Genomic DNA, 10,919 nt, shown 5'->3' with positions numbered 1-10,919 from the left:
AATAACATGTCCCATACCATTCTCTTGGAAGATGGAAATAAGCATTAAGTCCACAAATATAGTATATGCCTAGAATTGCAGGGTCTAGCCCATTCAACATAAATGTCCATTTACTCTGAAACAAAAACACATGCCTGCATTCACTCATACACAACAAATAAAGTGCCAGTTAGTGATTTAGGCCCATATATACAAAGCTCCCCTATGTATTATGCATCTAAAGCTAATTTCCCTTGCGTTTTGCGCTATAAGCATAATCATTCTTGTAAGTCCTTTTCTCTAAACCGTTTTCTAATTTTTCCTTTAATGCTTTTCTTCTGTCATCTGTGGGATCTAAAAAGCTCTTCTCTAAAGGTGTAAGAAAGCATGTCAGATTGTTGCAGTGTGCATATGCTGTGCCAAACGTTAATGTAGGTTCAAATAACCCTCTAACTAATACTACGTCATTATCCTTAGCTACTTTACTCAAATATCTAATTATAGGAACAAACGAAAACACCATGTCATGATTTGAATAGAAGTATTGAATGTACTCCTGATTATAAAACCTTGTTAGTAACAGACTACAACTTATCCCATAGGTTAGCAGCAAACTATGATAGGTGACTCCTTCCTCGACTGATGAAGCAATATGCGTACACACAAAACAATTCTTCGCATCCACTGTCTAAACATACTCACTCAATAAGCGATAGAAAACATTAGAAGAAATCTCTCCCTGCACATTAGTATATTCATGCAAATATTTCTCATGTAACTTAAACTTCTCTAATGCCGTTAGTGCAGTAGTCATCTCAAAAGCAGAAGTATGGTTGGCTCCTTTCGTATCAAGAACAGACATACCCACAATCATTACCACAAACAATATTCTACACATAATTGCCAAACCAATGCTCAAACATTTATAGTGCCTAGCACCTACACCTTGTTGACTAATGTTACTCATGATCTGTAAAGAATCAGAAAGCAGAAGAAATTTAGAAAAACTTGCAGGAAAAATCAAAAATAGACAACTCTTCTTTCAGCAGTTCAGTTTCACTTCCAGGATCTCTTTTTGTCCAAATCGGTTAGCAGCTTTGTCAAAATCAGGTTTCAAAAGTCAAATCAGGTTATCAATGTCTCTTCCAGTTACTTTCAACAGTCTCTTTCTCAATTTTTTTTTTCTCAGATTGTTTCAACAGTTCAGTTCATTAGCCTTCTTCACGCCCCTTCAAAATACTGACCTGGAACTTCTCTATCGAAACAAAAAGACATAAACTCTTGCTGCCATTCGTTTGTAGTTACATACGCCCATTCAGGGCCTGCGTATCTTCGACTTGCTATTCTCTTTCTCTTCAATTTTCGATCACCATTCAGCTCTCCTTCGCTTAGGTCTTCTTTCCTTGTGGTATCTACTTCTTCCTCTATTGTTGGTTCGACCACCATCTCTTTCCTTTTCTCCACCTACGATTCCGGCCACTTATCTCGTTTCAATGGACCTTCTGTCATTACTCTCTTCAAGATTGAACTTGAACCTTTTCCTTGTTCTGTGGTGGTGTCTCTTGACGGGTCTGCAACTGGTTCAGGAGGAGTCAGATCAGTTTGACTTTGATCCACCTCAACTCCTTCCCCTTCTGGGTCTGGCAATTGCTCCGCTTGTCTCTCTCAGGATCGTCTGCTTGTGGGAAAGCCCTCCTCTGACTAGGCTCTCCTGTTGCTTAAGTTGAGATAGGCTCTGCGATACTCTCCTAGAGGTCTCCACCCTCATCTCTCACAGGAGTGACTGAACCATCTTCAACGAGGTCAGATCCGGTTTCAGTTCCTCTTTGTTCTCTTTCCGGCCCTGAGATTTGTCGCACAGTTGATGGTACTCTCAACAACGCTTCTTCATGATCCAGTGGACATGCCACTTTCTTTGTGTGACTGGTGTGAATCCAGTTCGGGATCCCAGCACACTTCACAGCTGTAGTAGTCGTTAGGACCACTTGGTATGGTCCCTTCCAATGAGGATACAAACACGTTTTTCTCACTTGCTTGCGGATTCCAACCCAGTCTCCAGCTCTCAGGTTGTGGCCTGGGTCATGGATCGGTGGCAGTGCGGTGGCCTCCACGTGCTGGGAAAAAGAGTGGACTACATCAGCCAGACTCTTGCAGTAATCCAACACCATATCATCTGCAATGTTGACAAGTGCATTTGCTGGCATCGCTGGTGACCTCATTGCTCTACCCATGAGGATCTCATGAGGCGACAATCCTGTCTTCCTGTCAGGTGTGTTTCTCATTGATATCAATACTAAAGGCAATGCATCGGGCCATTTCAAATTCGTAGCTGCACACATCTTTGTAACCCTTGACTTTAAGGTATCATTCATCTGCTCCACTAGTCCTGATGCTACATGCAACTTCTGCTCAATGTTCAATGCTGCACACAGTTTTTAATTACTTCATTATTCAAGTGACTTCCCCTATCTGATTCTATAGAGATCGGAAATCTGTATCAGTTCCCTAAGCAGTAGTTTCGCTACTGTGAGACTATCATTTCTTTGTGTAGGGTACGCTTCAATCCAGTGACTAAAGATGCAAACAATCATCAACACATATCTCAAACCTCCACACACAGGCATCTCAATAAAATCCATTTGCATTCTGCTGAATGGACCTCCTGCTGTTCTAATGTGGCTTAAGTTAACCACTGTCCCTTTCCCGCATTTATCTGTTGACAAATGACACAACAATGGCAAACTGCTTCAGCAACTTGTCTAGACTTTCGGTTTAACCAATCATTTTTGAACAGACGAACCATGGCATCCATCCCAATATGTGCCTGACCATGGTAGTATCCTGCCATTTGAGACAACAGGCTATTTGTCAAAACCAACTGACCCTCCTCAGAAACCCACAATTCATCTTGCCTTTGAACACATTTAAATTTTCTCCATGAACGCTTTTCCTCCTTGTCAACATTATTCTGTAAAAATGTTAATTCTTCCAAAGTGTCAATTACTTTCAATGCATAACTTGTACGCGTTTCGTCTTCTTCAGGTAACAGTTCCCACTTGTCTTTGAACGATATACAGTTCAATAAGCAAAACCTTGTGACTTGATCCGCATATCCATTTCCCAATGACACACAGTCCTGCGACTTCAGATGTGCACTGCATTTCACCACGGCAATCTTTTCAGGCATAACAGTTCTTTGATTCTCTCACCATTTCTCACTGGTGAACCAGAAGCGGTCAGAAAACCTATCTGTGACCATAATTGACCAAAATCATGTACTATTCCAAATCCATAGTGGCTAGCCGTATAGATAGTAACCCTCAATTGAGCAGAAACATGCACAGAAACATGGCGACCAGTTCTGCTAGTTTGGCAGAATACACTCCCCAAAGCCAAGAGGCTTCCAAGGTACCTGTACTTGTGCACACAGCATACCCTGCTCTCAGTGTCCCTGTATTGTCTCTCAGACAAGAACCATCTATGAAAAAAATGTGGTCATTTTCTTCCAATTGGGTATCTCTAATGTCAGGTCTCGGTTTTGTGCACAACTCAATTACTTCGAGACAGTCATGTTCAACATTTTCTTCTTTTTCGATTTCAACGTTGCCACTCGGAAGTAAGGTTGGCAGGTTCAGCACTGTACACCTTTTCAGTGTCACCTTCGGTGACCCCAAAATACTCGTTTTGTACCCAGTCAACTTGGCACAAGTCAAGTATTGGGTTTTCGTCCTTGTCAGTAGAATCTCAATTGAGTGATGGACCATAACAGTCAGGGGATATCCCTTCACCACACCTTCACACTGTGAAAGACTTTGACCAACTGTAGCAACTGTACGCAAACAACCTGGTAAGGCTGCTGCAATTGGGTCCAAAGTAGCTGGAAACATATGCTACTGGGCGATGTGTGCCTCCATGGACCTGCGTCAAGACAGACAATGAACATGCATCATGCTCATGACAAAACAATGTGAAAGGCTTTGTGTAGTCAGGCATACCCAATGCTGAAGCTCTGCACGAACTCTCTCTCAATTCAGTGCATGCTCTCATTTCGTCCTGGTCCAGCACTATGGGATCAGTGACTTCTTTATGAGTCAGCTTCTGCAATGGTCTTGAAATAACTGAAAAATGTGGGATCCATTGGCGACAATAACTCACCATTACCAAAAACATCCTGACATCTCTCTGTGTGGCTGGGGGACTTATCTGCAATATCGTTATAATCCTTTCTCTGGATATCTTCCTCGACCCTTTCTCAATCTAGTGACACAAATACTTCACTACTTTCTGACAGTACTGCAATTTCACTGGAGATACTTTATGACCATTCTTTCCCAAATGGTTCAACAGGGCAATAGTTTCATTCTTGAACTCGTCCCTTGTCTTGGACGCAATCAGTAAGTCATCAATGTACTACACCAAAGTTGATTGGAAAGGCAATTCCAACTACTCCAAATTCTTTTTCAAGATCTGGTCGAATAGGGAAGGTGAGTCTGTATACCCTTGAGGAATTCTGCATCAACAATAGACTTGATCCAGGAATTTGAAGCAAAAGAGAAATTGGCTATCCTCATGAAGAGGCACAGAAAAGAATGCTTGTCACAAATCAATGACCGTGAACCACTCTGCATCAATTGGAATCTGGAAGAGTATCACAGCTGGACTGAGCACTACGGGACAACATTTGACCATAATCTAATTTATTTTCCTCAAATCCTGAACAATCCGAACCTTCCCACAGGGCTTCTTCAAAACCATTATTGGTGAGTTACATGGACTGCTCAACACGTCTTTTAGAACTCTTGTTTCACAAAATCTGCAATTATCTGAGCCACTTTCATCAGAACATCTTGTGGCATATGGTACTGTGGAAGCTGGGGAAAAACTGCATTCGGTTTTATGGTAACCTTGACTGACTCCACTCCTTTAATCATACCTACTTCCTTTCCTGTCAAATCCCACATATTCTCTTGTACTGTTCCCTGCAAAGCAGGATGGAACTCTTTCACTGTGAACATCGGGAAAAACTCAATCAAAGGGTACTCCTCGCTTGTATTTTCACACTCTCTTTCTGGGCTTGTTCTTCCTCATCATCACTATTCATCTGAATCTCAATTCCATAATTTGAGCAAGTGATCAAACATTTCATTTTACACGGCAAGTCTCTTTCCAGTAGGGATACCGGACTTGAATTGCAGACTACAAATATATGCAATCCCTGAAAACTGCCAATCTCGACTGGATCTGTAATTGGATTTTTCAAATACTGGTTTGCTATTCCCACAACCTTAACTGTGCTAACAGAAAGAGGCAAATTTGGTAGCTCTGCACTTCTCACTGTAGAGCGTGTAGCTCCTGTGTCCACCAGGAATTAAACTCTGTGACCCATGACCTTTCCCCATGCGTAGGGTCCTCTCAGATCTACTTCTAAAGAAGTCAGAAGCACACATGGCTCCTCATTTGAACTACCACTCGTCCATTCATCATTTATTCCTTCCTCACTGTGTAATGGAAATTGGTGCACTGTGTTACTACTTCTGTCTTATCTCTGACCTGTGACCTGTTGAGAAAGCATCATCTGTTGCTGTTCCATCGGGGCTTGAGTTATTTGCATTTGCTGTCTAGGTACCATGGGAACCTGCTGCTGCAACAGCTGCAACTGTGACACTTGTGCACAGGGCATTTGCACCTGCTGCATGGGCTGAAATTCTGCATTTGATTCACATTATTCAGGAAATTTGGATGAGGACCCCTTAATCTCGGTCCTCTCATATTCTGAAATGAATTGATGTCATAACTCTGCTGAACAACACCTTCTTGCACCATCATCAGACACTCCCGCTTCCAATGTCCCACGGCTCTGCAAATGTCACAGAGAAATAGCTTCTTCATTCCCTGCACATCATTCTGAACCACTCCAGTATTCAAATCCAGGCCACAATTCATATGACCTCTGCCTCTCATCTGAGGCTGAAACATGTCATTTCCCTGCTGCTGTGGCATCTGCTGCACAAAATTTCCTTGCACTCCTGTTTGAGCCGCTTTAATATGCATCACCATCGCTTTCTCTTTCAACTTTTCTGCTTCAACTCAATCTCACCACTACAGTATTTCTCATACTGCAGCACCTCATCAATCGTCTTCGATTGCCAGCAAATCAAATGATTCCTAATCATCTGGCTAATTTCAGATCTCAATCCTTCCACAAGTCTGAACACAAAGTGTAACGTTTTTCACCTCAATTGTTTCTGTACCACTGTAAAGCTTGAATGCCTGCAACAATCTCTCATAGTACGTATGTATTGACTCCTTTGCTTCCTGAGATGTCCTGTCAATCCTCTGGCAATCAATATTCTTGGGCGAAATTCTTGATTTCAGAAACTCAATCACCTTATAGTAATATTTAATTACCTCAGGAGACGGCGCACCTGTATTCTTGTCTCTCTCCGGTTCACTTGTTGGCCAGTCTACACTCCTCTTACACTCGACCCACAAGTCAGCTGGTACGACTATCTCTAATAAGGTGTTCAAGTCCTCCCACAAACACTTCACAAGTTTCATAAACCTGTCTGTTTGCCAATACCACTCTACGGGCTTTTCTCTCAACTTTGGATAATCATTTGGAAATTATAGAATGTCACTTCTGCTCCAAGGGACGTGAACAAAATTTCCCCTCGGAATCTCCCTCATTGGTAAAATCTTTACTGGATCTTTGTCCTGCTGTACATTCTCAGTCAGCTCCAAAGAATCCCTTTTTCTCTTGTCTTTTTTCTTTACCCATCTGCCTTCCATTTGTCTAATGCTCCCCAGGTGTGAGCACTCTGCAGTAATTCTTTAAGGTGTGCCTTCATTCCGGCCGACCTCATGTGTTCAAAATCTTTTGCCTCAAAATCTAATCTGTAACTCCTCTTCAGGTGCTTCGTTTTCTCTATTTCTATGTCGTATTTCTCTGCCAATCTCTGATGCACTCTGCTCACTTCCCTTGTAATCTTTGGTCACAAATATCTCAAATCTGCCTCTGTGTAGGATTCTAACCTATTTACCCCCATCGTTCCCTCAATGAATTCACCCGCTTCCATGCTTAGCCTAGCACAGTTCAAATACTCCTCTCCTTTAGGGGCATTCTGTGGGGTATTCAGCTTGTCTAACAATTCAGTTAACTGCTGAGCTATCAATCCATGTAAAGAAATGTTACTCGCTTGGATCTGGGGCACCTGCTCTGCAACCGCATTTGAAGTCTGCGGTGTCAATAATTTCAGGCTCTGGCTCACATTTGGTCCCGTCATAGCATCTGGAAGTGCAACAAGTGGACTGAGATCTAACAATGATCTGGCTCCGTCAAAGGTCTGACCTATGGGAGAGACTACCTGAACTTGTTCATTATGTCCTCCCCTCATCAGACTCTGGGCCATTGCTCCCTGTTCACTCACAGTCGGTTTCTTTTGCGCTGGACCAACAGTAATAGGCAGCGATATTGCATCCGGGGCTGCTCTGGCACCTACACTCTTTGGAAGAGTAACTCCCATATTCTGATTCATCATCGGAGTAAGTCTGAATGTGTCCCTGTATGTAAATTTAAAGTGGTGCTCCAACTGAAATGAAAGTATTATTTGCGATATGGATATGATACATATCTAGCGGGACGGGCGGCATACGGCCGGGCCCGTCTCTACTTTTGGTTACCGGCCTTTTACAACAGTTAGATCGCCGCGCAGCAACTTATTGTTACACCCTTTTTTCAGGATTTCCATATGCCTCTGTGCACTTGCACATCGCAAATAATACTTTCAATTCAATTGGAGCACCACTTTGCCCTGAAGAAGCCCATCTGTATAGGGCGAAACGCGCTGGCTGCTTCTTTTTCATGAACCTTATATCAAAACAAGTTCTTTACGCCAATAAAAGTCTTCAGGAAGAAACTAACAGAAGTCTTGCACAACATAACATACATGGAATTCAACAAGGTAATTCATCAATCATTAGTCCCTGTAATCGTCAGTAATTTGTGAGGGCCCTTAACTAACATCACATTAGCCTCAGCACGTTGAGCTTCATGCAAAACATTTTAACAACACAAATTTGGAAAAACATCTAACTATGATTCTATCAAAACAGCGCAGTTGGTACCTGGAAAGAAAAAGCAAAATATGCATAACAGTCACAGTTTATCATTGTATACCTATCCTCGGTATGGGTCAGCAAAGCAGAATATGTCTTCGTCCTCAGGTCATCAGTCGATCAGCAACGCACTAGGCTTTCAGTCAGTAAATATGAGCCCAGTGTCGGAATGAATGTCTCTCTCCTCTAATCCGTAAGTCTCTCTAGATCTCAATATGTCTGCTCTCCGTCGCATTGTTATATCAAAGTCACCTAATTCCCTATTGGTCAGTCAATCGCATGTTCGTATTTTACCCAATAATATTTCTATACCAAATCTATGAATTCTAATATTTCACTATTCACGTGCAGTTGATTGGTCCACTTTACGATGTTTCTCATCATCCGGCTTGTCAGGTAACAATATTGCTGCAGCTTCAACTCCAGTCAGTATCTTCATTGTTCTTGTCCTGGGAAAGCCAGTCTCACACATATTACACATAAAATGTTACATTAGCAAGAACTTAATCTCCTAACAGTCGGTTCTCACGAAAAGCTTCCGTTGAGTACATTAAACAATACAATGGACATTTCACAGTTTAATTTCACTTGTTCAGGATTTTTATTAAACGCTAGGAAATACAACTTCTGCATGAGGCGTGGCAAAATAGGCTAAGACACTCGCTAAGTTAAGGCCTAAAATGAATAAGCTAAAGCATACTTCATAACCCTTGATATGACATATTACTGCGTTAATCTAATACAGTTTCAACATTTCATATGTATTAATCATTAATTAGTACATTTAGTGAACATCGGTGGCCATTCTTTGAGGTCACATTTTCAAATTCACGCATTATTTTTCTAAGTTATTCATTTCTTCATAAACCCATTATTCAAAATACACAAACACTCATTAATAATTTCTCATTAAAACACCTGCGCTAGCATTAGCAACATATAAATTCAGGACAAGCAGCACCAGAACGCGAATAAAAGTTACTCAAACGCTAATCATATAAAACATGCCAGCTCTATAAGAACCCCATGTAAGCTTCAAAGTGGCCAAAAAAATAGAAAAAAACTCCTGGTTCGATTGGATTGCCAAGTATGCTGGGTGGCAAAGTGCTGTAATAAGAAGACAACCCAGGGCACGTTCAAGACGCCCCAAGTATGAAAAATAGAGTATATAAAGTCAGAAATTCAGGATACCGGAAATTATACCAGGAGAAACGGTTGTAGAACCCTTTTCAAACATTAATTTGTGCACGTGGGCTGCGCCTTTAAGAGCGGGCGCCTGCTTTCTCCTTTAAGGTTGCCGAGGTGCACGCCGGGATAGTAAAATGGCGGCGCCTGTGGCCAGGCTGCTGGCCTTGAACATATACCAGGCGCTGAGTTCACCCTGGAGGCTGCAGAGCAGAAGCTTGGGTTCCAGGTGAGAAAAACATTTAAGAGCTATGTAATAAAGATTAAGAGGTACGTTCTGTTGCTGAATTACTCATATAACTAACAGAACGATGCTGAGGCTGGCTCCCAAGGCTTGCTGTCTAGTATCGTCGCCGGGTTATGCCTAGGGAGAGAGCTTGCTAAAAGGTTCCTACTAGAGGAATTTGACATTTGTGGCTGGATACAAGCACGCTCAAAGCACTGACGGAGTGCGCCGCAGTGCTGTGATCCAAGGACACTCCTGGGAGAAACTGGAGCGGCTGTCGCCTTTCGAACAATAGCAGATGGCACTGCAAGGCATTGATCGAGAAACCTGGGTCAGAGCTCTCAAGTTTTCTTGGCCCGTGCCTACGAGTAAATATTCCATTACAGGATTTTGCTCTTCATTCTGGTATTTGGAGTCAAGTTATGGATTGGAATAAGTGGGACTACAAATCCCCAAAACGGAAACAAAAAAAAATACATTGGAGCGCATTATCTGCATAGGCATCGACCTGAGAAACGTCAAAGGTCTGATTTGAGACTAACTGGTGTTTCAAAGGATAGTGGTGAAAGAAGATGATGCTGCTGAGGCAAACGCTGATTGTTAGATCCACTGCTATTTACTACTGTTGAAGTCCGCTTGTTCTGTCGTGTCTCGTAGAGCTGAGCACTGACGTGTCTAGAACCGAATTTCAGCTGGGTTTACGCATTGTGCCGCAGATGACACTGGCGTGATACCATTCAAAATGTGTGTATGTAGTACCGCTGTACCAGATCCTGCTGGTATTGATTCCGCTGCACTCTGCCGTTGTTTTCCTGAAGTAAATGTACACAGCTGTGCTGGGATGCAGCATAAACAGCAGGGAGGAAGCACCCCTTCAGTGGATTAGCTCTGGTGTTCGGTTTCCCTGCTGGGGCGCAGTATCCCAGTCAGGCAGTGCTTGAAGAAAATATGTACTGCTGGAGTACCATTGCGCTGGTAGAACACAGTTGAAGGAAACTCATGCTTTTGTGGTATTGTAGTCCTGGCAGGAAACTGCAGGATCTGATGGCTCAGTGGACTAAGGACAGCGTCGGATTAGGATCACAAGTGGGCCCGGGCATTCCCCGAAAAAGGGGCCCACATTCCCGCAGCTTCCTTTTCATTGATCAGTTTGCTTAACCTCATTGGACTATTTAAAAAAAAAAATGTTTTAAAGAGAAATGTTGTTAAATTAAGCATTTGAAATCTTACAGAGCCGGTAGCCTTGGTAAAAACTAGGAGCCCTGCAGTTTGGTCAGGCTGGCAAGGTGAAATAGCCACAACCACATATCTGGCTAGGTTCCCACCTAGCAGTATTTTTGTTTTTTACCAGTATGACCGGTATTTTAATGTCCTTGCTGGTACGGAAATGAAGAAAATCACCTAAAGCCGATAT

The 10,919-nt window shown here is 42.4% G+C and overlaps 1 protein-coding gene across 1 annotated transcript in view; it reads left to right on the top strand.

Annotated features, from left to right (window-relative positions):
- The first annotated feature begins 9,369 nt into the window (after window positions 1-9,369).
- Window positions 9,370-10,919, top strand: part of LOC138304211 (polymerase delta-interacting protein 2-like) — a 116,095-nt gene continuing 114,545 nt past the window's right edge. Inside the window, exon 1 of the mRNA XM_069244078.1 lies at window positions 9,370-9,508. Coding sequence (XP_069100179.1) covers window positions 9,417-9,508 — 92 coding nt within the window. The 5' untranslated portion in view covers window positions 9,370-9,416. The remainder of the gene's footprint in view (window positions 9,509-10,919) is intronic.

The sequence above is a fragment of the Pleurodeles waltl genome, chromosome 7 (genome assembly GCF_031143425.1).
Source record: "Pleurodeles waltl isolate 20211129_DDA chromosome 7, aPleWal1.hap1.20221129, whole genome shotgun sequence".
Classification (NCBI taxonomy): Eukaryota; Metazoa; Chordata; class Amphibia; order Caudata; family Salamandridae; genus Pleurodeles; species Pleurodeles waltl.
This window is presented reverse-complemented; position numbering and strand designations above follow the sequence as displayed.